General features: G+C 40.9%; 2 protein-coding genes across 4 annotated transcripts in view; one reads left to right on the plus strand and one right to left on the minus strand.

The window, feature by feature from the left end:
- plpp1a (phospholipid phosphatase 1a) overlaps nt 1–22234 on the plus strand; it is a 118479-nt gene extending 96245 nt beyond the window's left edge. For all 3 annotated transcript variants that reach the window (XM_041194829.1, XM_041194907.1, XM_041194997.1), the window contains exons 5-6: nt 15789–15965; nt 21725–22234. In XM_041194829.1, the coding sequence (XP_041050763.1) occupies nt 15789–15965; nt 21725–21850 (303 nt within the window). In that variant the 3' untranslated portion in view covers nt 21851–22234. The remainder of the gene's footprint in view (nt 1–15788; nt 15966–21724) is intronic.
- mtrex (Mtr4 exosome RNA helicase) overlaps nt 22101–27163 on the minus strand; it is a 163301-nt gene continuing 158238 nt past the window's right edge. The window contains exons 26-27 of the mRNA XM_041193483.1: nt 23959–24063; nt 22101–22441 (exon numbers count right to left, since the gene is read on the minus strand). Coding sequence (XP_041049417.1) covers nt 22389–22441; nt 23959–24063 — 158 coding nt within the window. The 3' untranslated portion in view covers nt 22101–22388. The remainder of the gene's footprint in view (nt 22442–23958; nt 24064–27163) is intronic.

Consider the following 27163-nt stretch of genomic DNA (forward strand, 5'->3'; position numbering starts at 1 on the left):
ACAATCTTAGTGTACAATAGCAAATGCCATTTGACTAAACTTTGACACTACAAGTGTTTGGAAGACATAACTGTGACTAATCAACATTGTTGAATGCTGGCCAGATGGAAATCAACTCCTCCAGAAGTTATAGTTTCATCGTCAGCAAAAAAAATCTTAAGAGCATTCAGAGAGATGAGTATAATCAGATTTGTTCAAGCCATAGTTATGCTGTTAAATCTCAGTGTAAGTATAAGCTAATTACCAGAACCAACTCTTGGAACCAGATGTTCAGTAGGCAATGGTGTTGCTTGTGGGAAGAATGGGCCTGAGAATGAACACAAACAAAAAAGCCTCAAATTTTCGAGCATCAACAAAAATCAAACATTTTTATCCCCTGCTCCAGTATAAATCAAGAAAGGGACACAAGCACAATGGGCCTTAAATTTAACTCGTCAGCAATTTAAAAATACTTTACTAAATTTTAAACAAACTCTGTCTCATGGAGTCTGACCCTCTATAGAAAATACAAAACCTCTATGCCTGAATCACAGCTCCCCAAAACAAGTGGGATCAGGGCATGTCAGAAGCTACAATGCAAAGAGTCTGGAACAGAAACCAAGTTTCTGATTTTAATGCGGGGGTTGGGGTTGAGGGGAGCAAGTGTCAGTCAACCAATCCACACTCAGGCAGTGGATGCAAGGTCATTTTAAATATCACGAGTTTGTGTGCCTGCATTTTACCAGTCATTTTATTATTGACCGTAGGCAGCCAAGTTTCCCAGGCCTCAGCAAACTTGGCAGCTTAAAGGTAGCGAGAAGGGCTGAACCCCTTTTGCTGCACTGCTTGTAGGCCAGAAGAAGCACAAGTGTTTCTTCCAGGCCCAACAAGCATCCCATGCCCGGAACACCATCTCCTTCCTCTACGATTGGAACTCCTGTGTACCCCCATCCTCCCATTGGATTCTGCCCTCCACTCCATCCCCCATGACCTTTCTCATCTGTCGGCCATCTTAGGCTTTGACCATGTCATGTGAAGCAGACGTCCCGCCTGAAAGGCCTCCAGCCTCAATCAAGCTTCCTGTGTTGGCTGAAACCCCACTTAAAGGAACCCTTCGATTAAAGTTGGCAGGGCATTTGAAAAACCCATTCATCCAGCTTTCCCTATCGCTCAACAGTATCCCATTCCATATAAAACTCACCTCCCAGTTAAAACCAAAATCTATGCCCCTAAAAAGTGATAGATTTCCTAAGCATTTTTAACACTTGGGATTTATCACTAAACAAGATGGGCGATTTCCCCTCATTGTCTACTGTGCTGTTTTTCTATAATTGAACCAAAGGTTCCAACTTTCTATAATTGGAACCAAAGGAAACCTTTGTGAAAATCGGGTGCCAATGGTTGTTTCAGGCCACTTTTTGAAATTTTAAAAATTCATTTACAGAATGTGGGCTTCGCTGGCTGGGCCAGCATTTATTGCCCATCCCTAATTGCCCTTGAGAAGATGGTGGTGAGCTGCCTTCTTGAACTACTGCCATCGTCCATGTGCTGTAGGTACACTCACAGTGCTGTTAGGGAGGGAGTTCCAGGATTTTGATCCAGCGACAGTGAAGGAACAATGATATATTTCGAAGTCAGGATGGTGAGTGACTTGGAGGGGAACTTCTGAGTGGTGGTATTCCCATGTGTCTGCTGCCCTTGTCCTTCTAGATGATAGTGGTCATGAGTTTGGAAGGTGCTGCCTAAGGAGCCTTGGTGAGTGGATTGCTACTGAGCATAACAGGCTGTGTGTGCTATGGTCAACTTATTAAGACCCTTAACAGTCAAACCAGCAACAACAACAGCTTATATTTATATAGCACCTTTAACCATAATGAAACGTAACAAGGCATTTCACAGGAGCTTTATAAAACAAACCCATAAAAAGAGATAAGAAATTAGGTCAGATGACCAAAAGCTTGGTCAAACCGACTGGTTTTAAGAACTGTCTCAAAGAAGGAAAGTGAGTAGAGAGGCCGAGAGGTGTAGGGAGGGAATTCCATAGCTTAGGGCCTAGGCAACTGAAGGCATGGCCACCAATTGTGGAGCAATTATGATTGGGAATGCACAAGAGGCCACGATTAGAGGAGGGCCATGAGGCTGGAGGCAATTACAGGGATAGGGAGGGGCAAGGCCATGGAGGGATTTGAAAATAAGGATGAGAGTTTTGAAATCAAGATGTTGCTTGACCAGGAGCCAATGTAAGTCAGTGAGCACAGGGGGTGATAGGGGAACAGGTCTTGCTGCGAGTTAAGACAAGAGCAGCAGCATTTTGGATGACCTCAAGTTTATGGAGAATAGAATGTGGAAGACCAGCCAGGCTTGTGTGTGAGTAGTCAAGCCTAGAGGTATTGAGGGCATGGGTGAGGGTTTTAGCAGCAAATGAGCTGAAATGGGGTGAAAACAAGCAATGTTATGGAGGTGGAAAAAGGCAGTCTTAGAGGTGGTACGAATATGAGGTCAGCAGCTCATCTCAGATTCAGATGTGCCATCAAGGTTGCAAACAGACTGTTTTAACCTCAGACAGGGAGACAGATGGGGTCAGTAGTTAGGGAATGGGGTTTGGAGTGGGGATCAGAAACAATGACTTCAGTCTTCCCAGTATTTAATTGGAGGAAATTTCTGCTCATCCAGGACTGGATGTCAGATAAGCAGTCTGATGGTTTTGCAACAGTGGAGGAGTCGAGAGAAGTGGTGGTGAGGTAAAGCTGGGTGTCATTGCCTACATGTGAAAACAAATACTGTGCCTTTGGATGAAGTTGCCAAAGGACAGCATGTAAAAGGGAAATAGGAGGGGCCAAGGATTAATTCTCAGAGGACAACAGAGGTAACAGTGCAGGAACAAGAAGAGAAGCCATTGCAATTGAGTCTCTGGCTACGATTAGATAGATAAGAATGGTACCATGTGAGAGCAGCCCCTCCCAGCTGAATGATAGTGGAGAGGCATTGGAGAAGGATAGTGTCGTAAACCGTGTCAAAGGCTGCAGACAAGTTGAGAAGGATGTGGGGGGAAGGTTTATCTTTGTCACAGTCACATAGGATGCCATTTGTGACTTTGATAAGAGCATACCATAGCGGGGCGGAAACCTGATTGGATGGATTCAAACATGGAATTCTGGGAAAATGGGAATTGTTTTGGGAGATGACAAGACACTCAAGGATTTTGAAAAGAAAAAGGAGGTTGGAGATAGTAGTTTGCAAGGACAAAAAAAATCAAGGATTAGTTTTTAAGGAGAGGGTCTTAAGCAGTTCGTGAAAGGGTATGTTGGAGACTGCTACCCGAAAGGTAAGATTTTGTTTACTTGCTTTTTTGTGGAGCTGCAATGAGCGCTTCTGACCACTGCTCACCTCCTCTTGATTGCCTGTCTGAGGTAGCCTCCTGACTCAGGCATTACATAATTTCTAGGCCTTCCAGAAAGGCTTGTATCTCTCAAAAAGAGGGAACAAAACTGATAATTGAAACCAGAATGCCTCAGCATAGTTGCTAAAGTTCTAAAACATTTTACTTCACCATTAATTACTGTCATCAATCTTATTGTGCAAGTTCTACCCTGCTTAAATCACATCAAAACACTTTATAGCTATCCTACATCCAGAAAACTTGAACTGTACCAAAGTGCAATCTTTAAATAGCATCTTAGATAGTTTGTAAAAAGATATGTTTGTTATATCTCTTACAGCATCCTGCAAATGCAAAGGTTGAAATGAACTCAAGATAAATGCAGATGATGATAATTAGCATCTTAGCTCATCATATAGAACCCAACCCTACCCCAGTCATTACAACTGTTGCTTATAAATATCTGTTGATGCTTTTAAAAATACACGTTTGTTGCCTAGATAAGCTGACGGAGAATCAGAATGTTGTTGGTTAAGATTTAATTATGTATTAATGAATCACATGGGGAGCAGATGGCAAAAATATGAACAGATCACCAAATGATGTATCATTTGATGTCATCATTAACCATTGCTGCCTGTTATGACTCAGAAACATGTTTATACCTACTGTAATTATGCTTCTCCAGCCCAACACCTGCAAATAAATCAACGATGAGACATCGGTTTATTAGTGGAATTGGCAGCAGTAATTATGAAACTCAAACATTTGATACCAGGTGAAGGGAAACTCAGCATCAGATACAAATACCTTTGAGTCCACACCCAAATCTATTGAATATTCTTCTTCCAAAGTTTCTTACATTTTTTACATTGTCCACCAAAAGCAGAACAAATCCTATCCAGCCAATTACCGCCCCATCAGTCTACTCTCAATCATCAGTAAAGTGATGGAAGGGGTCATCAACAGTGATATTAAGTGGCACTTACTCAGCAATAACCTGCCTACTGACACTCAGTATCTACTATCTTCAGCTGCTTCATCAATTACCTTTCCTCCAACATAAGGACAGAAGTGGGGATGCTCGCTAATGATTGCACAATGTTCAGCACCATTCGCAACTCCTCAGACACTGAAGCTGTCCATGTCCATGTGCAGCAAGATCTGGGCCAGAATTTTACTGCCCTCTTGGGGTGAGAATGGGGCCATAAAATGAGGTGAGGCATTCTAAACTCCATTGACTATGGCGGGATCGTAAAACCCCACTGGCGTAAAATTCAGCCCCTGGACAATATTCAAGCTTGGGCTGTTAAGTGGGAAGTAACATTCATGCCATACAAGTGTCAGGCCATGACCATCTCCAACAAGAGAGAATCTAACCATTTTTTCTTGATATTCAATGGCATTATCATCACTGAATCCCCCACTGTCAACATACTGGGGGTTACCAGAAACTGAACTGGACCAACCACATAAATATTGTGGCTAAAAGAGTAGGTCAGAGGCTGGGAATTCTGCAGTAAGTAATTCACTTCTGGCTTCCCAAAGTCAGATACAAATACCTTTGAGTCCACACCCAAATCTATTGAATATTCTTCTTCCAAAGTTTCTTACATTTTTTACATTGTCCACCAAAAGCAGAACAAATCCTATCCAGCCAATTACTGCCCCATCAGTCTACTCTCAATCATCAGTAAAGTGATGGAAGGGGTCATCAACAGTGATATTAAGTGGCACTTACTCAGCAATAACCTGCCTACTGACACTCAGTATCTACTAGTCCACCATCTACAAGGCAGAAGTCAAGAGTATGATGGAATACTCTCAAATTGTCTTGATGAATGCAGCTCCAACAACACTCTAGAAGCTTGACACCATGCAGGACAAAGCAGCCCATTTAACTAGTACCCCATTCACCACCGCCGCACAGTGGCAGCATGTGTACCAGCTACAAGATGCATTGCATCTCCTTTGACAGTACCTTCCAAACCCGCAACCCCTATCACCTAGAGGAACGAGGGCAGCAGATGCATGGGAACACCAACACCTGCAAGTTCCCCTCCAAGTCACTCACCACTACCTATAATGTAGTTGAACAAAGAACAAAGGACAAAGAAAAGTACAGCACAGGAACAGGCCCTTTGGCCCTCCAAGCCTGCGCCGATCATATTGCCCGTCAACTAAAACATTTTGCACTTCCAGTGTCTGTATCCCTCTATTCCCATCCTATTCATGTACTTGTCAAGCTGCCTCTTAAACACCACTATCGTACCTGCTTCCACCACCTCCTCTGGCAGTGAATTCCAGACACTCACTACCCTCTGCGTAAAAAACTTGCCCCGCACATCTCCTCTATATTTTTCTCCTCTCACCTTAAATCTATATCAAAAGCTGAATTAAAAAGCAGGGAAGTTGTGTTAAACTTGTGTAGAGCCTTTATTAGACCACACTTGCAGTACTTCGTATAGTTCTGGCCACCGTATGACAAAAAGGATACAGAGATACTGGAGAAGTTGTAAAAAGGATTTACTAAGGTGAAACCAGAACTGAGAGGTTATAATTGCCAGGAAAGACTGGAGACCCTGGGGCTGGGATGGCCTGATTGAGGCTTTTTAAGTTAATGAAGGGATTTGCTCAGGTAAAATGAGAGTAGATGCTTCCATATTTGGGGGTATCCAAACTTATGTATGAAAAATAAACACAAGTCCAGGGCATTCGGCCGAATAGTGCATATCTGTGCTGAAAGTTCTTTGCAAAAAATAACTTCTTCATTGAACTTGCTCTGTTTCCCCTGGTTGTACCATTTTTGGTCATCTTTTACCTATTCCCTTCAGAATCTTGAATTTGAGCCATTTTTGAACATTTTCTTCTCCAGACTAAATAATCTAAGGCTCCCCTCGTTGTTGAAACGGTGTAAAGTAAGTATAAGTTTAGTTGCTGTTTTCTCCACTGCTAACAATGCTTAGATGTCCTCAATGCAGTACTGTAAACAGAAACAGTGCTCACCAGTATCTTGTACACTCATTGTACCCACTGGAGTTTGTGCTCCATTCATGTGGCTACATATCCCAAGATCCGTTACTGTACTTGTTTCAGTGAGTTACTTATCAATGATCACATCTCTCTCATGTTGTATCATGTAGTCTAGAGATAATTATGCTATATTCCCTCCTATTATTTCCCTTCCCTAGCCTCAGTACCTGGCATTTTTCCACGTTAAATACCATTTTCTACTCATCACCCCACCTTCCTAACCAATGAAGGTCCCATTATCTCTTCCCTAGAGTTCAAAGCCCCACCAATGTGTGCCCTCTTCAAACAGAGGATATTTTTTTCTGATCCCCAGCTCTAATAATTTATAATGTTAAAACAGAAATACCCATAGCTCTGATCCCTGCAACACACATCTGATGACCCCTTGTCATGTTGACTAAGCTTCATTCACTACCAGGCATTACTTTCTCTAGTATAACTCATTTTTAACTAAATCTTGCCTTTGTTTCTATGTATTTTTGCCAGTGGACTTACCACTTGTTTGGCATGGTATCAAAAGCCTTGCTGAAACATAAATATGTAACATTCAGAAAATTTGTCTTACCAACAAAATCTGCCACTTCTTCAAATAACTCTAGCATATTTGTTAGGAAATACCTTCCTCCCATGAATCCATGTTGATTCCCACACCATATCTATTGTATTTTGTTACCCCTTCTTCACAATGCCTTCTAATAAGTTATCACAACCAACATTAGGCTCATTGATTTGTAGTGTTCTGAATGATCTTTCTTCCAATCCACAGGCTACTTCCACTTTGAACGGTTCCTTAAAGACAGTGGCAAATACATTACCAATTTCACTAGTTACTTCGATGCACTCTTGCATCTAATCCATCTTGACGTTTTTTCTGTTATATTATTTGCCTATCTGTGAATGCTTCATCTGAAAATTCCATTTAATATAATTTTTTCCCAGTTTCCTACTGGTAAATTGAAGCTGCCCATATCCATTGCACTTTTTCCTGTGTACACTTCTCTTATTTGACTATTGAGTTCAGGTCCAGTCCTCCCTCCTGACCTGGTGAACTACAGCTAAAGTCTATAGCTAATTTCCTTCCTCACGCCTTTCCACAGGGTTTAGATCCATGGATCAGATATGCCCATTCCTGTTGGGTCTTATATGAAAGTTCTTTTTCAAATAAAAATGTTGTTTTTTCTTTCTCTGAAAGTTATCTGTATCTATGTACACTTGTCCAATCCATATTAATGTTGAGCTAGATCTCGGCACTATTTTATCAGTCTTTCTTTCTCGCTAGCAGTGATTTCCATATTTTCCCTACTCCCTAGATTGATGAGAAACAAAAACAGAAAATGCTGGAAACGTTAAGTCAATCAGCATCTGTGGAAGGAAAAGACGAATTAACCTTTTGATCAGAATTCTTGCATTTGCAGTTTTTTGCTTTTTGCCCCAGACTAATGTGTTTATTTATTGTCAGTGTTTTCCCGTGTACAAAAATCCTTATGCTCCAAACATCTTACATTCTATATCAGTGTCTACACTTGAATCACTATATACTAGACCCTGTCCTATGTCATCACATTTCTACCTCTGTCATTGTCCTATGTCATCACTTTTCTACCTCTGTCACTGTCCTCTGTCATCACTTCTCCACCTCTGTCACTGTCCTCTGTCATCACTTTTCCACCTCTCTCACTGTCCTCTGTCATCACTTTTCTACCTCGGTTATTGTCCTCTGTCATAACTTTTCTACCTCTGTCACTGTCCTCTGTCATCACTTTTCTACCTCTGTCACTGTCCTCTGTCATAACTTTTCTACCTCTGTCACTGTCCTATGTTATCACTTTTCTACCTCTGTCATTGTCCTCTGTCATCGCTTTTCTATCTCGGTCATTGTCCTCTGTCATAACTTTTCTACCTCTGTCACTGTCCTATGTCATCACTTTTCTACCCCTATCACTGAATGCTTCTCTTTTCTGGACCTGTTCTGTTTGCCATTCCTGTTGCACTAGTTTAAATGTGCCTATCTGCAAGGACACTTTTAATAGTCCATTCACACTTTTAAACCTTTCTTTATCTGATAGAAGGCTTTATCATTTGCAAGGATCTATCTACAACTCCCTAAAATATAAGCTGTTTAAGGTAATTGGTAGATAAGTTGTAGAGATAAGATACATTCTTTGGTTCATGGAATACTCACTGTCTCTGTGTCAAAATCCTGGAACTCCCCCCTAACAGCACTGTGGGTCTACCTACACCACATGGACTCAGCGGTTCAAGAAAGTAGCTCATCATTACCTTCTCAAGGGCAATTATGGATGGGCAACAAATGCTGGCCTAGCCACAGATGCCCACCACCCATGAATGATAAAAAAGCTGATTTCAGCTGAGCAATGGTAAAGGTGTTAAAATTGCCTTCAAGCTCCCTGGGAAAATAATAGTCCTTGGTTAACTAACTAATTTGAAAAGCAGCTGTGTCGCCTGAGAGTTAGTCATGCTCTTCTGTCTCCAAATGAAATAGCCTCCTTCCCAATAAGTTAAACAACTGCTTTCCCAATGGTAGGGTAGTAACCCCAATGGGTAACTAGTTGGGAAAAAAGGAACCACTATAATCTGCCAGAAATACCCTGAGTCATTTTGGTTTATTTAAATAATATTTCTCCAGCATTGAATATTAATTGTTCTAATATACTGCAAGGTTATGCAATTTGAATTTGTGAATTACTAAATTACTAATGTCCTCGGCCCAATCCTCTTCAGCTGCTTCATCAATGACCTTCCTTCCATCATAAGGTCAGAAGTGGGGATGTTCGCTGATGATTGCACAATGTTCAGCATCATTCATGACTCCTCAGATACTGAAGCAGCCCATGTCTAAATGCAGCAAGACCTGGACAATATCCAGGCTTGGGCTGACAAGAGGAAAGTAACATTTGCGCTACACAAGTGCCGGACAATGACCATCTCCAACAAGAGAGAATCCAACCATCGTCCCTTGATGTTCAATGGCATTACCATAGCTGAATCCCCCACTATCAATGCCCGTGGGGTGGGGGGGGGGGTTACCATTGATCAGAAATTGAACTGGACTAGGCATATGAATACTGTGGCTACAACAGCAGGCTAGGAGTCATGCAACGAGTAGCTCACCTCCTGACTCCCCAAAGCCTGTCCACCATCTACAAGGCACAAGTCAGGAGTGTGATGGAATACTCCCCACTTGCCTGGATGAGCGTGGCTCCCACAACACTCAAGAAGCTGGATACCGTCCAGGACAAAGCAATTCACTTGGTTGGCACCACATCCACAGACATTCACTCCCTCCATCACCGATGCACAGTAGCAGCAGTGTGTACCATTGCAGGAATTCACCAAGGCTCCTTGGACTGCACCTTCCAAACCCATGACCACTATCACTTAGAAGGACAAAGGCAGCAGATAGATGGGAACACCATCACCTGCAAGTTCCCCTCCAAGTCACTCACCATCCTGATTTGGAAATATATCGCTGTTCCTTCACTGTAGCTGGCTCAAAATCCTGGAACTCCCTCTCTAAAAGCACTGTGAGTGTACTTACACCACATGGACTGCTGTGGTTAAAGAAGGCAGCTCACCACCACCTTCTCAAAGGCAACTAGGGATGGGCAATAAATGCTGGCCCAGCCAGCGAAGCCCAAATCCCGTGAATGAATTAAAAAAAATTACTGTAGGTTCCAAAAGATTGAATTTCTTCAAGCCCCTGTTCTAGTTTTCTCAATATCTTGTGGGGAAAGGAAAATCTATTCTGCAACTTGACAATTCAAAAGCACTTATAAAGCTTGTTGAAGTGTGGTTTTAATAGCTTCATGTTATTATGGTATTCCACTGCAAGTATATATTAAGCTGAATGTTAACTCTTGTGGATTGCCTGAACTTTTGCCATGATCCAGTAGAAGAGGTATTAAATGAAGATGGAATAAAAAGCATATTAAGATATTGTTGAGACAAATTTAGCTTTTATAAATATACATTTCAAACATTTTCGTGTAATTTTATAATAATAAAGTGCACCCAACAAGGCGAAATCATATCTTCTTTTTCATGTATATGTTTCAGTTTCATTGGATTTTCTGAAGGACAATTCATATTCTTATTTGATCTCCTAATGCAACTGGAAATGCTTTGCTTGGTTTAATTTTCAGGTCCACTACATTGTAGAGCCAGTAATAGTTTTGCACTGTAGTAGTTGAGTTTTGAAACCCACCCCAATTAGTTAGTATTATGTGCAATGGTTTGTGAAATCTTAATTTAGTTTGTGAGCAAGCTAGTGCAAGTAGTTTTAACCTTGAAACTCCTTAAAGAAGTTTTCTCAATTGAATTATCTACAACTCTCCATCTGCCTCTACACATGCCTCACTTCCATTTCTGCTAAAACTCTTGTTGACATATTTGTTACTACAAGTACAATTATTCCAGCGCTCTCTTACCTGCCTCACAAGTTCCACTATACCTAAATTACAACTTGCCCAAAACAGTGCTGCCCATATTCTAACCTGCACACAAACAAGCTGCACTATCATCTGTGCTCACCAGTCACCCCATGCTCCAACAAATTAAGTTCAAAAGCCTTTTCCTCACCTGCTAATTCCTTCATAGCCCCGCCCTTCCCTACAATTACAACCACTTCCAACCCTATGTGCCAGCATGTGTCTTCTGCACTTTTGCTGCCACTGAGTGTCCCCCACCAATTGCTCCATTCAGAAATCTTCAACCCACACTCTGGAGTACCTTCATTTTGCTTTACTCTCCGTCCTTCAAACACCATCCCTAACTCTTTCACCATGTCTTTGATAACTTCTCTTAACATAATCCTTTTCCCATTACTGTTGAGAAGGATGAGTAATAAATTGAGAAAGATGGGTAAATGCTGGCCTAACCAGTGACTCCTACATCCCCTGAATGAATAATAAAATAATACTAACCAGATACTGAACAGTGATGGGAAAAAGATTAGGTTAAGAGAGGTTATCAAAGACATGGTGAGAGAGTTAGTTAGCACTCTGTGAAGCACTGTGGTATGTTTTATTATGTTGAAGAAATTTTAAAGAAAAATAAGCACTTGTTGCTGGCAGGATGCTTTCCTCCAACTTAGCTATGTTACATATTGAATTACACTTTCTAAACCACTTAAAATTGTATCCAAATGTTATTAAATTCAAACAGTTATGCTTTGCTCTCATGCCCCAAATTACAGTTTTTTCCAATTTGTGCATTGTACATTCAGGAACATTTTTTAAAAAAGATAAGCGAAGTTATGCTGATTAAATAGTCAGTTTGTTTAAAATACTTGGCTACTAGGGAGCCGTCTTGTGTCATGTCTGTGGAATGTCACTTGGTGTTATTCAAACATAATTTATTGCTGAGCTTCAGGACAAAAAGGTCACAGCAATTTTTTAAATCAATAAATGGGCAATGCCCATCCCTAATTGCCCTTGAGAAAGTGGCAGTGGCCTTCTTGAATCGCTACGGTGCATGTGGTGTAGGTACACACAATGCTGTCAGGGAGGGAGTTCCAGGAATTTTGGCCCAGCAACACTGAAGGAACGGCAATATGTTTCCAAGTCAGGATGTGGTTGTGCTTCCGTATACCTGCTACCCATGTGCTTCTGAGTGATAGAGACCGTGGTTATGGAAGATTCTGTTGAAAAAGACTTTAAATCTTTTGGATGGTACACAGAATCAAAGAATCGTAACGACCCAGAAGGAGGCCATTCAGCCTATCGTGTCTGCACTGGCTTTCCACTGGGCATTATGACCTAGTGTCATTGCCCTGCCTTTTCCCTGTACCCCTGCACCTTGTTTCTATTCAAATAATCATTTAATGCCCTCATGAATGCCTCGATTGAACCTGCCTCCAGCACACTTCCAGTCAGAGCATTCCAGACCCAAACCACTTGCTGTGTGAAAAGGTTTTTTCTCAAGTCACATTTGCTTCTTTTGCAAATCACTTTAAATCTGCGTCCTCTCATTCTTGATCCTCTTAGGAGTGAGAACAGCTTCTCCCTATCTACTCTGTCCAGCCCCCCCCTCATGATTTTGAAAACTTCTATCAAGTCTCCTCTCAGCCTTCTTCTCTGCAAGGAAAACAGTCCCAACTTCTCCAATCTATTCTCATAACTGAAGCTTCCCATCCCTGGGACCATTCTTGTAAACCTCTTCTACACTCTGTCCAATGTGTTCACATCCTTCCTGTAATGTGGCACCCAGAACTGTACACAATACTCCAGCTGAGGTCTAACGAGGGTCTTATATAAATTCAGCATAGCCTCCCTGCTCTTGTTCTCTATGCCCCTGTTAATAAATCCCAGGATACTAAATGCTTTATTAATTGCTCTCTCCACCTGTCCTGCCACCTTCAATGATCTATGCACATATACACCCAAATCTTTCTGCTCCTGCACCCCCTTCAAAATTCTACCCCTTATTTTATAATGTCTGTCCATGTTCTTCCTACCAAAATGCATCACCTCATACTTCTCCACTTGGAACTTCATCTGCCACCTATCTGCCCACTCCGCCAGCTTGTCTATGTCCTCTTGAATTTCCATACCATCCTCCTCGCAGTTCACAACACTCCCAAGCTTTGTATCATCGGTAAACTTTGAAATTGCCTCCTGCACACCAAGATCGAGATTATTAATATGTGTTAGGAAAAGCAAGGGTCCCTGGGGTACTCCACTACAAACCTTCCTCCAGCTGGAAAAACATCCATTGACTATTACTCTCTGCTTCCTATTTTTCAGCCAATTTTGTATCCACATTGCTACTGTCCCTTTTATTCCATGAGCAATAAATTTTCTCACAAGTCGGTTGTGTGGCATTGTATCAAATGCCTTTTCAAAGTCTATGTACACCACATCAACAGCATTACCCTCATCAACCTTTTCTGTTACCTCTTCAAAAAACTCGAGCAAGTTAGCTAAACACAATTTTCCCTTTAGAAATCCATGCTGGCTCTTCCTTATCAAACCATATTTTTCCATGTGACTATGAATTCTATCCCGAATAATTGTTTCTAGAATCTTGTCCACCACTGAAGTTAAACTGACTGGTCTTTATTTGCTGGGCTTATCCTTACAACCTTTTTTGAACAACGGTGTAATGTTTGCATTCTCCATTCCACAAACACCCACGAGCCTAGGGAAGGATGAAACATTATGGCCAGTGCCCCTACAATTTCTACTCTCACTTCCTTCAATATCCTTGGATGCATCTCGTTTGGTCCCAGTGTCTTGTCAACTTTAAGTACTGACAGTCTATTCAATACTTCCTCCTTATCAATTTTGAACCCTTCTACTGACAGAGTTTCCTCGTTTGTCGCCATGACCTGGGTAGCATCTACCTCCTTGGTAAAGACAGATGCAAAGTATTCATTTAATATCTCAGCCATGATCCCTTCGTCCATGAGTAAATTCCCTTTTAGGTCCCTAATCGGCCCTACTCCTGCTTTTACCACCCTTTTACTATTTATATGCCAATAGAAGATTTTGGGATTTCTCTTTATGTTGGCTGCCAGTCTTATTTAATAATCCCTCTTCACTTCTCTAATGTGCTTTTTCACCTCCCATCTGAGCCTTCTGTATTCCTCTTGGTTCTCAATTGTATTCTCTACCTGACACCTGTCATAAGCACACTTTTTCTTTATCTTATTTTCAATCTCCTTTTTCATCCAGGGATTTCTGAACTTAGTTTGCCTCACCTTTCCCTTTCAATGGGATATACCTTGACTGTGCCGGAACCAATTCTTTTTTGATGGTAGCCCATTGTTCAGATACAGATTGTAATTTAATTTTGCTTTTTCCTCAAAGTGTGCTCTACGTAAAGCAATAATAACTTTGCAAAAAGAAAACTTAATAAAAATTATTTTTCAGAGAACTAACTGATATTCAGAAAACAGCAGTGATTTGAAAGAAATTCAAACTTAGTTTTAAAAGTTAGAAATTTCATCTTCGTTCATTCAGATGGAAATTCCTCTGTCCAATATTGTGAATCACTGTTGTAGAGAAACCACATTTATAAACTGCCAGAGTTCTTGAATCATAGTTTATTTAAGAGAAAACATTCAGATTTCCCTACATCAGTGGAGAGTTAATTGCTTAACTTCCCTGTTTGGTTTGCATTTATGACAGAGACATTTTAGTAATGCGCTGTTTTGAACATGAACTGCAGAAAATTGTGATTACATTATGGTTTGGTGTATAAGCGTTGTACAAAGAGTTTCCATTTCCAATATTTCAGTATAATCGTAATCAAACTGCGAGTGAGATTCCAGTTTATACACTAACTACAGCTTTGTTGTGATGTGCCCTGAATGAACACTCATTAACTAACAAGGTTTATTTGGATTGTTTAATGGGTGGATGTCCTGTCTAGTGTGTAACAGAGGCATAAAGACCAGAAAAACTCGTGGTTCAATGCCAAGCCTATGCAGATTGGGTGAAAAAAATTAGGGTTAGCACCTATTGTTGATGAAGGCATGTGCATGGACATTGGTTGATGATGGAATTGGTTTTGATTGTGATGACTCTATGACCAAAGAGCCTGCTATCTGTGAAGAATTACAAGGTGTTATAAAGCTTCTGGTACCCAAGAAACAATACCCTGCAGTATGAGCTTCTAGGAGAGAAGGGGAAAAATGTATGGGTGGGGGAAGGAGAGAAAGACAAAAAAAATCACTGGAAAGCTTTCATTGATGTTTTAATTATATATACAATTTGTTACATAAGCCTTTAGGGATCCGCTGGAGTATAGGTCTTCAAGATCAAATGAGTAACTTCTTTTGAAACCATTAGAAAGCTGGCTCCTGAAATATCTCCAGTACTCTCAAAAACTGGCTATTACTATCATTATTGTAGCATTAAATCCCATAGATAAATTATATAATGGTGAGATTTTTCACATTTTCACGAAGTGTATGCTCAAGATGTCCCAGCAGTATTTTTGTGTTGCTTTTAAATATGTGCATAATCTAGGACTCACACATGAATCGTGAAATTTAATTCATCAGTGAAAAATCAACTGAGTTGCACAATGATTTTGCAAGTTTTAATCCTATGCATTGCTTGGTTTGGCTTTAAAACAAAGGGATTTTTCCCGAAGGTCTTTTATTTTCACTGATGAGAACAGTAATTTAAGAACCATGATAAAAGTAGTAATGCTTAAGAAAAAAATCAAATTTATGATGAATAGAAATGGAGAATTTCAAACTGAACTTCAGCACACATTTTGGAACATGAGAAAGATCATTTGAGTGAACAATTAACCGTTTTTCCTTTACCAAAAAAGAATGGTTTCTGTTGTCAAAAAACAAGTTCATACTGTTAAATACCCAAAAAAACACATCATGACTTTAACATGAATTTGCATTTTTGATCAGCTTTACCTACAGGCACGAATGGTGGGTGATTGGTCCAGACTGCTACGTCCAACAATTCAATTTGCCTTAATTGCATGTTCAGTTTATGTGGGTCTTTCACGTGTGTCTGATTACAAACACCATTGGAGCGATGTATTGACTGGACTCATCGAAGGAGCTGTTGCTGCCATACTAGTTGTAAGTAGAAACAAATTCTTCATTTATTGCACTGTCATTATTGACCATTTATCACTAAAGCAAAATACTGCAGGAGCAGGAAATTTGAAATAAAAACAGAAAATGCTGGAAGTACTCAACAGGTCAGGTGGCATCTATGAAGAGGGAAGGTGATAATGTTTCAGGTTGTCAACCCTTCATTTCAACTAGTGAATATTTTTGTTATATAATTACCATTCAAGTGAATAGGTAACTTACAGAAAAATCAAATTTATAGCTTGAAAAATTTGTGTTATGAATTTGTAAGTTTCAACTTGGTTTCAATCACAAAACATAAGTGATCATTATCAGGTACGTTAATTCACAATGCTAACACACAATCATTTACTGCTTTGCTTAAGCAAATATTACTGCCTTACATTCAACTGTTTATCGAAATGCTACAACTTACACACAACTATAAAGGACAATCAATCTCTTGAGCCTACTCAACATTTCTGTTTGCTAAGACAGCTCCAATCTGTTTTCCTGACTTCGGATGAGCGCTTGAGGGAAATAGCTTGTAGGGCTGTAGGGATAGAGCAGGGAATGGAACTTATTGACTACAGAGAGTCGGCATGAACTCAAAAATGTCAAATGGCCTCCTCTGTGCCATAATGACACTCGACTATTCTAAATATCCCCTAATACATTTGCTTCTCAACTAACTATCCCTCTCCCTCTTAAACACCTCAAGTGAATTTGGTGTGGGCCTGTGTCTTCCACATTCTCACCACCATTTGTATGAAGATTTTTTTTCCTGGATTCAACTTTCAGCAGCTTAACTCAAAATCTAAAATCAAGTCTCATTAGTCTGGTTACAGCACTAGAAGGAAGAGTAACTCTCTACTGATGTTGCTAACTCCAAATTATTTCAAATATCTCAATTAAATTATTCCTTCAGCTCTGCATTTTCAGAAAATGGAACTCGTGATCATCAGGTTTCTCACAATAGCATCCCTTCATTGCCCTGGTTTCTTTCAATGCAGGTAGAGCACCAAAAACTGGAAAAATTCTAAAACAAGCAAATAAAAATTGAAAGGACCCCATATACTAACTCAAGACCTTTTGTAAGTTAACTGGAAAATTAATTTACCATATAAATGAACAGACATATAGTGAAATTACCATTTACATATGATAAAAATAAAACTTCTCATTGTCCATTGTTTTAACCATAAAAAATAGGATTATGTATCAGAGAACAGGAAAATTATGACAAATCACTTAATCCCTGCCTAAGCATTAACTCAGTGACATTAACTCCTAAGTTTTTGCATAACGATAGAAGACTGTGGCATGAAGCATTGGGTGACACACACTGGTACTCTTTACCGAAATCCTGGCAACTAACAACATACCAATTTCCTGTAAGAGATCAAATTCAGACAATTTTAGGTAGAATTTTTGGATGTAGTTTTATTCTGCCTTCCCTGGCTGACTATGCTAGATATGGTGAGTCAACAACAACTTGCATTAAATAGTGCTTCTAATGTAGAAAAATGACCCAAGGGAAGATTGGGAACCAGTGTAGGTGAAGAAGGGCAGGAATGATGATTAACAGGACTTGGTGCCGTTTTCGATAAGCTGAAGTTCAAGATGGCAGAGCCTGCCAGGAAAGAAATGGAATAGTAGAATCTGGAGGTGGCAAAGGCATGTTTGAGCATCTCAGTAGCAGATGAGCTGAGGTAGGTGAGGAGGTGAGTAATTTGGAGAGGTGGTATTTGTGATGGAGAGGATATGGGGAAGCAGAGTAGGGATATAAATAGGGCATTTTCAAGTTTGCAGGCTAAGTTGCAAGGATCAGTGCTGGGGCCTCAATTATTTACCATCTATGTTAATGACTTAGACAAAGAGACAGAGAGTAATCTAAGTTGGCTTTACAAAGCTAGGTGGGAATGCAAGCAGTGAGAAGGACACATAGAGGCTGCAAAGTAATGTAGGCAACAAGGAGACAGATGGAACATAATTTGGGAAGGTGTGAGATTATTCATAGAACCATAGAAAAGTTATGGCACAGAAAGAGACCATTCAGCCCTTTGTGTCTTCGCCAGCCAAAAAGAGAAAAAAGAAACTAGCTGCTCATTTTAATCCCATTTTCCAGCATGGTCCATGGCCTTGCAGGTTACAGCAGTTTAGGTGCAGATCCAGGTACCTTTCAAATGAGTTGAGCGTTTCAGCCTCAACCACCAGCTTAGGCTGTGAATTCCAGATGCCCACCACACTCTGGGTGAAAATGTTTCTCCTCGTGTCCCCTCTAATACTTCTACCAATCACCTTAAATCTAATTCACTTTAATAGTAAGAACAGAAAAGCAGAATATTTTTTAAAAGGCATGAAACTTATAAATGTTGATGTTCAGGCGGACTTGGGTAACCTAACAAGGGACATTGTTAGTATGTACCTTCAGTAGGAAGGCAATGGCATGTTGGCCTATATTGCAAGGGGATTGAAGTACAAGGAATAGGAAGTCTTGCTACAATTATACAGGGCTTTGGTCAGCCCACACTTGGGGCAAAATTTTACCCTTGGCGGGTAGGCTCAGGGTGGGGGGGTGTGTTTGGGAAACTGCCACCCGCAATTGGCACCGGACCACTGAGCGCTGCCTGTGTGGGGCGGTAGGTGGGGAAGAGGAGGGCGAGCGGGCTGGGCGCAAACTTCACGCATGCTTCATAATCTCTGTGCCTCAGGGAGATGAAGCTTTTTTAAGAAAGAAAATAAAAATGTAATGAAACATGTCCCCTCGTGACTCACCTGAGCAGGGACATGTTATTAATTCAGTTGTTAAACTTTTATTTTTATTTGCTTTTGGAAACCTCATCCTGCCTGTGGATGAGGTTTACAAAAAAATGCAAAGGCCGTTTGGCCTTTTCGCCTGCCCACCAACCGTTAGGTTGGACAGGCAGCAAAAAATTTAGGTTAATTGATTATTTAATGGCCTTAACAGGCCTGTTAATTGTTGGCGGACGCACAGCCGGCTCCGGTGCGCGCCTGCCGACCGCACTATCGCACGAGTAAGTGTTGATGTCGGGACACTTGGCCGACGTCAGCGCGCGTTATTTCACACTCGAGCAGGTAGGGCGCTGTTCTGGTCTCTTTATCTAAGGAAAGATATACTTGTTTGGAGGTGGCACAGCAAATGTTCACTAGCTTGGTTCCTGGGATGAGGTTATCCAAATTGAGAGCCTGAGTAAATTGGGCCTATATTCTCTGGATGTTTAGAAGGACGAGTGATGATCTCATTAAAACATAAAAGATTATGAAAAGGCTTGAGAGGGCAAACACTGAGGAGGTTGTTTCCTGGCTGGGGAAACGAGAACAAGGGGGCACAGTATCAGGATAAGGCCCTGATCCTTTAAGATACAGATGGAGAAACTTCTTCACTTAAAGGGTTATGAACCTTTAGAATTGTCTACCCCAGAGAGTTGTGGATGATTCATTACTGAATATATTAAAAATGTCTAGATTTTTGGTCTCATGGAATCAGGCGATATAGGTAGTGGGCAGGAAAGCAGGGTTGAGGCTGAAGATCAGTCGTGACCGTATTAAGTGGTAGGGCAAGGCTTGACAGGCTGGATGGTCTACTCGTGCTCCAGCACAAAGTAGAATGGGGCCTCAAAGTTCAACCTGAGGAAATGGCTGTTGACGGGTATGGAATTGGTCGCAAGGGTACTAAGTTTGTAGCACGCATCAGGGCAATGGATGTGACCTGAGAGTCATTGTGGCATAGAAGGAAGCCATTCAGTCTATCGAGTCTATGCTTCATTAAATCTCCCCTCAATCTCCTTTGCTGTAAGGAGAACAACACTAGTTTCTCTAGCCTAACCTTGTAGCTAAAATCCCTTTCCTTGGAACCATTTTGTAAATCTCCTCTGCACCCTCATCATTCTTAAAGTGTGGTGACCAGAACCGGATGCAATGTGGTGTCACATTTGCCACTTTTCAGTCCTCTGCCATCTCTCTTGTATCTAGGGAACATTGAAAGATTATGGGAAGCCCCCCACTTCGCTCAGCAACATGGCTTATAATTCGGAGGAGGTGACATAGCCACACCTACCAGTACATCCCATCAATTTTTGCCCACAAATTGCCTCTTCTAACTATAGTTTGTCAGCATCCCCCTCCTTAGTAAACATTGACACAAAGTACTCATTAAGTATTTTCACCTTGGACGAAGTGCTTAGAGGGGTAGAGCAAGATCCACCCTGCCTCTTATCAGCCCCTTACTATTTACATGCCAGAAGATTTTTGGCATCCCTTTTATGCTAATTGTCATTCTATTCTCATTCTCTCTATTTTGCTGTAGAAATAATAGACTAACAGCGCTCACTGTTACCAAAGTGTAAATCGGACAGTAACTTACAGCATATGCTCACACACTGTTAAACATGAAGCCCTGGAAGTTGCTGGCAGAGTTGCCCTGAATCTTCAGAAAAGAAAGATTCACTACAACAGAATGTCCAAGGGACTCGGCATTGAAACAAATAGAACAGAGTGAAGTTGCGACACAAACATGATACTTGCAAGGAAAAGTTTTGCCCTGTTTATTCCAATGTAATCAAATTTTTAACATCCTTATAAGTCTTATCTGACACTGAAAATTAACATCCACGTGTCAGCTTATTCATTTATTAAAAATTAAAATGTAAATATTTAAAGACTTTTTTCTTTTTGTCTACGACTCCCTTAAACCCATCCTGCTTTCCCTCTTTATTTTGCTTTCTATACATGATTCGAACATTCAAACTTACATCTGCTTCGGAACTCTGCTCAATATTAATTCTACAATTTGATTGGTTAGTGATTGTTGCTTTCCCCAGAAGAGGGTGCTGTGCCAAAAAGCTAGGTAATGGATGGGGTAAAAATTGATAGGCAGGATGTACTGGAAGGGCTGGCTATGCGTAAGAGTGACTATCACCTGATCCAAATGATTTGCAAGCCAGGTTGCTAATCTTAGCAAGTTCCAGTACAAAATCCCACAGTCTGTGGGAAAGTGGTAAATGTAATAAATGGTTGGTGGCATTTGTTCACTACTGACTGCAAAATCCAGCCCAATGGTTTTGGTTTTCCTTATTTTTAACTGGAGAAAATTGCAGTTCATCTAAGATTGGAAGCTGAACAAACAATCTGACAACAGAGGATTGATAGGTGGTGAGAGAGCTGTCATCAGCGTACATGAACAAACTAACACCATGTCTTTGGTTGATACTGCCATTGAGTGCCATTTATATTCTTGGGCCACTCTAAAACTAATGGTGCAGGGCTTAGAAGAAAAACCATTGCTGGAAATGCTTTATGGTTTGACAAGTGAGAGTGGAGCCAAGTGATGACAGTCCCACTGAGCTGGACAGTGGAGGAGGATTAATCACAATGTTTACTAACCTTGTGGCATGGAATAAATTCAGACCAATTGAAATGATATCAAGGAACCACAGACAAGCTATTTAAAATAGTTTAATTCTCCAGTTGCTTTTCTGGAAAATGAACTTCAGTGCGACTAGTATTGAATTTTAATCTTTTAATGCTTTTTCCCCCTCAAAATATTAGGTTTGAAAACTTATATTACAATCTCCTGCCTAAAGATATGACTAAATTACAACAATAATCTGTTTGTTTGGGTAAAATGCATAAAGAGAATCGAAAGGCAACTTATTCACAACCATCCCAATTGCCTGCTTCTCCCTGTCCCCTGTGCAAGCTGGGTACAAATATTACTCTAATACATCCTTTTTTAAAATCAGGTGATGTTTGTGTCAGACTTTTTCAAAGTGAGAGTGCCCAGAATATCAGCAAAAGATGAGGAAAATTCACATACAACTCTACATGAGACACATGGAAACCATTATGGCAGAAATCGTCAGCAATGAAGATCGTCATGGGCATCAGCGAATGTAAATCTGTCTGATTGTATTACTGTCAAAACATAGTTTCATGATAAATACCTACTCAAGTTGATAACCGTCTATATGAATAAGCACCTGCTGCTATACCCTCAGAATCCACTTTGTTATATTAAATGTGCTTACATACAATTCAATTTTGTTTATAATTTCAATATTTTTATTTGTACCCTCTTATAAAGGCTGTTATCATTAAAAATGATGAGAAGCAGTTAGATTAGTGCAAAATGTAAAATGTTTATTAAAATAACATGAAGCTTATGTACAGTTTCAGCTGTTGGAAACTTGCTTTGATGGTACTTGAGTTCCACTAAACACAATTTCGATGGAAAATAAAAAAATTACACAAAATCTGCCAATGCTCATCTGTTGACTGTTTATTCCTTTACTAAAGAAATCTCTCCATGAAAATCTTCTGCTTCAATGTTGTTGGATATTTCACAACTCTTGCTGATTGGTTGATTTCAGCTTGAAAGTAGATAGCATTTGTGGTGCTTCTTCAAAATTATAAGTAAAGACTTGCAGCAAATACAATATCTCTTTTGATCTTGGTAATGCCTGAAAATAAAGGATAATCCTATATTAGAAAAAAGCAGCTTTCTCGTTTGATAAAAATTACCGAGTTCTCAGCAGTTGCTTTTTTATATTCACATTTATTTGCTTTGCTGCTGATGCCAACCAACAGATAACGATATAGACCTTACCAAAACTTTCAACTGCTTTGCTGGTTCAAACTAGGAAGTATGCAAGATCAAACAAAAAAAAAGTTTTTCCCTGTAATGGAGCACCTCATTTCTTGCCTTGGCTCAGAACTAGCAACTTACTTCTCTCCTCTAAATGATATCCTGTTTCCTTCTGTAAGTCCTAACTTGTGCCAGGTCATGAATCCATGGGTGCTGATATGGCAGCCATTGGTGACTTGGCCAAATAGCATTCATACTATGTCAGACGAAGCAGTGAGTGTCAAACTATTTAGCTCTGGGAGGACCTCATCACCATCCCAAGGGCCTGCCCTTGCAGAATATCTTTCCAGCATGCGTGAGGTTCACTGGTACACTTTCCCCTCAGCTCAAGGATTCTGACAAAACCGACCCTGGCATCCCAATTGCAAAGATCAGTTACCCCACACACAATGAGAATAAACTCTGGAATTTTATTTTTGATTTAATATTAATTCTCATAAAGTTCATATAATGGTCTATGAATAAATACAAACTTTCGTTTTCAATAGGTATATTAATAAAATGTTGACTCTTGCACCACAACAGTGAAGTTTCATTAGCCTTATGACACTGCTGTTAAACTACTAGATGAATCCAATGTATTCTGACTGTTGCCTTTTTTGGTGCAGCCAAATGTATTTCTGCAAGGTCTGGCATTCCAGTTTGCCAACTATCATGCAGAATTGTCTTTTCAAGGTCCAACTCAGCATGTTCAGCATAAGGCTGACACATTCAGTAGCAGTAATGATCAGCCATGGCCTGAATCTTGGTTCAATTTCCACACAGACACACTGCATTGTCGATTCATGGCGATGGTAGAGCTCTTTCCCACCACTTAACACAGTAGTACCTTGACTTCAGCAATCAAGAGTTAGGTGATGGACTACTTTTTCCACTTACCTACAGATTGAGGCCAGCACCTTGGGTTTTATTTTTTCATGTTGATCTGTCTCTTCTCAGTCCTTTGCTCCTTCAACCTTGCCATTAGCATGGCTGCTAATGGTTGAGATGTCTTTTAACACTTTTCAAAAGCTATCAGAATTTTTGTCCCTTATTGTGATATTCCCCACATCCCATTAAATTTATTTTGGATTGAACTTTCCTCTCATCTATTCTTTAGATCTGCCCAAAAAATATGTGAAATCAAGTCAATAAGCTGAACCTCAGGAGTGGAATAGCTTTTCCTTTGAACTGCCACCCATTTGATAGAAAAGGTAAATGTAATAACCATGAATATGACAAGATATTTTTCAATGAGAATAACATGACTACAAAATATGATTGCAGACAAAAAAAACACATTTAAAACTTGGCAATATGGCCCTCCTAACTAATAGTTATTTAAACACAAACCTTCTGCGAATTTGTTTTCCAGTTCTGTGTTTCCTATAGCCTTTGCTGCTTGACACATCTGTCGCAGGAGTTCTTCCAATCGTCTCATGCAACGAATTATGCTCCCTGTTTTAAAATTCAGTAAAATGATTCATGTTGTGTTACGTTGACAGAAAATGACTTTATCCAGCAAATATTGGTTGTATTAATTTCATTAAAATTTTGGTAAGCTTAAATAAGCAACTCATTGTCTCAAGCGTTAGCTTAGTGCTCTTTAATCAACTTTAATTTCACGATTTTGCTCCATATAACAAGCTGATGCAAAACATCCTTACAAAATATTGCCAAGCAAGTAGTTCAGTTTGATAAAAAGTTGGTGTATGTATCGAAAAGATAAATATAATGTTGGTCTGTGTAATGGTGCATGAAGATTCTAGCAACACATACTGGAGTGCAGAATTTTGACTGGCAGTTCCATAATTTTCAAGTTTACATATTAAAAGAATTGTTTTTTCTGTTCAAGGTCTGTTCTCTCCCTATCCACTATATGCAACTGAAAATATCATCAATACATTTTATCATTAAAACAAGTCTCAAAATTTGCTACATAATGGAGACCCATCCTTTCAAATCTGTCACTTCAGTGATGTTAATTATGGACAGATGCTATCTGAATCCTAGATAAGAACAAAAACTTAGTTTTATAGCACTTTAATTATTGTACTTCGGACCCCATGAAGTCTCATGTCATCAGGTCAAACATGGGCAAGGAAACCTCCTGCTGATAACCACGTACCACCCTCCCTCAGCTGATGACTCCATGTTGAACATCACTTGGAGGAAGCATTGAGGGTGGCAAGGGTGCAGAATTTACTCTGGGTGGGGACTTCAATATCCATCACCAAGGGTGGCTCGGTAGCACCACTACTGACTGAGCTGGCTGAGTCCTAAAGGAGATAGCTGCTAGACTGGGTCTGTGGCAGGTTGTGAGGGAAACAACAAGAGGGAAAAACACACATGACCTCATCCTCACCAACCTGCCTGCCGCAGTTGCATCTGTCCATGACAGTATCGGTAGGCGTGACCATTGCAAAGTCATTATGGAGACAAAGTCCCGCCTTCACATTGAGGATACCCTCCATCATGTTGTGTGGCACTACCACTGTGCTAAATGGGATAGATTTCAAACAGCTCTAGCAAATCAAGACTGGGTATCCATGAGGCGCTGTGAGCCATCAACAGCAGCAGTTTTGTACTCGAACACAATCTGTAACCTCATGGCCTGGAATATCCCCCACTCTACCATTACCATCAGGCCAGGGGATCAACCCTGGTTCAATGAAGAGTGCAGGAGGGCATGCCAGGAGCAGCACCAGGCAGACGTAAAAATGAGGTGTCAACCTGGTGAAGCTATAACACGGAACTACTTGTGTGCCAAACAGCATATGCAGCAAGTGATAGAGCTAAGTGATCCCACAAACAATGGATCACAGCTAAGCTCTGCAGTCCTGCCAAAACCTGTTGTGAATGGTGGTGGACAATTAAACAACTCACTGGAGGAGGAGGCTTGACAAATATCCCCATCCTCAATGTTGGAGGAACCCAGCACAACGGTGCAAAAGATACGGCATTCACAACAATCTTCAGCCAGAAGTGCTGAATGGATGAACTATCTTGGCCTCCTCCAGAGACCCCCAGCATCACAGGTGCCAACCTTCAGCCAATTCAATTGACTCCACGTGATATCAAGAAATGGCTGACGGCACGGGATATTGCAAAGGCTATGGGCCCTGACAATATTCCGGCAATAGTACTAAGACTTGTGATTCAGAAATTGCTGTGCCCCTACCCAAGCTGTTCCACTACAGCTATAACACTGGCATCTAGCCCGCTATGTAAAAAATTGCCCAGGTATGTCCTGTACACAAAAAGCAGGACAAACTACTCTCCATCATCAGTAATGTAAGGGGTCATCAACAGTGCTATAATGTGGCACTTGCTTAACAATAACCTGCTCACTGTTGCCCAGTTTGGGTTCCACCAGGGCCACTCAGCTCCTGACCTCATTACAGCCTTGGATCAAGCTTGGACAAAACCCTTGAACTGAGGGTGAGTGTGACTTGCCTTGACATCAAGGCAGCATTTGACCGAATATGGCCTCAAGGAGCCCTAGCAAAACTGGAGTCAATGGGAATCAGGGGGAAAACTCTCTGCTGGTTCGAGTCATACCTAGCACAAAGGAAGATGGTTTGGTTGTTGGAGGTCAGTCATCTAAGCTCCAGGACTTCACTGCAGGAGTTCCTCAGGGTAGTGTCCTAGGCCCCACCACCTTCGGCTGCTTCATCAATGTTCAGCACCAATTGTGACTCCTCAGATACTGAAGCAGCCCATGTCCAAATGCAGCAAGACCTGGACAATACCCAGGCTTGGGCTGATATGTGGCAAGTAACATTCGCGCCATACAAGTGCCAGGCAATGACCATCTCCAACAAGAGAGAATTCAACCATCGCCTCTTGATGTTCAATGGCATTACCATCACTGAATCCCCCACTATGAACATCCTGGGTGTTACCTTTGACTAGAAACTGAACTGGACTAGCCATATAAATATGGTGGCTACAAGGGCAAGTCACAGGCTAGGAATCCTGAGAGGAGAAATTGACCTCCTGAGTCCCCAAAGCCTGTGCACCATCTACAAGGCACAAGTCAGGAGTGTGATAGAATACTTCCCACCTGCCTGGATGAGGGCAGCTCCTACAAGACTGAGGAAGCTGGACACCGTCCAGGACAAAGCAGCCCACTAGATTGGCACCACATCCACAAATATTCACTCCCTCCACCACTGATGCACTATAGCAGCAGTGTGCACCCCATCTACAAGATGCACTGCAGGAATTCACCAAGGCTCCTTAGACAGCACATTCCAAGCCCATGGCCACTACCACCTAGAAGGACAAGGGCAGCAGATACACGTGAACACCACCAATTGGAAGTTCCCCTCCAAGTCACTCACCATCCTGACTTGGAAGTATATTGCTGTTCTTTTACTGTCACTGGGACAAAATCCTGGAACTCCCTTCCTAACAGCACTGTGGGTGTACCTCCACCACATGGTCTGCAGCGGTTCAAGAAGGCAGCTCACCACCACCACCTTCTCAAGGGCAGCTAGGATGGGCAATAAATGCTAGCCCAGCCAGTGAAGTCCACATTCCGTGAATGAATTTT

Source organism: Carcharodon carcharias, chromosome 1 (genome assembly GCF_017639515.1).
Source record: "Carcharodon carcharias isolate sCarCar2 chromosome 1, sCarCar2.pri, whole genome shotgun sequence".
Taxonomy (NCBI): domain Eukaryota; kingdom Metazoa; phylum Chordata; class Chondrichthyes; order Lamniformes; family Lamnidae; genus Carcharodon; species Carcharodon carcharias.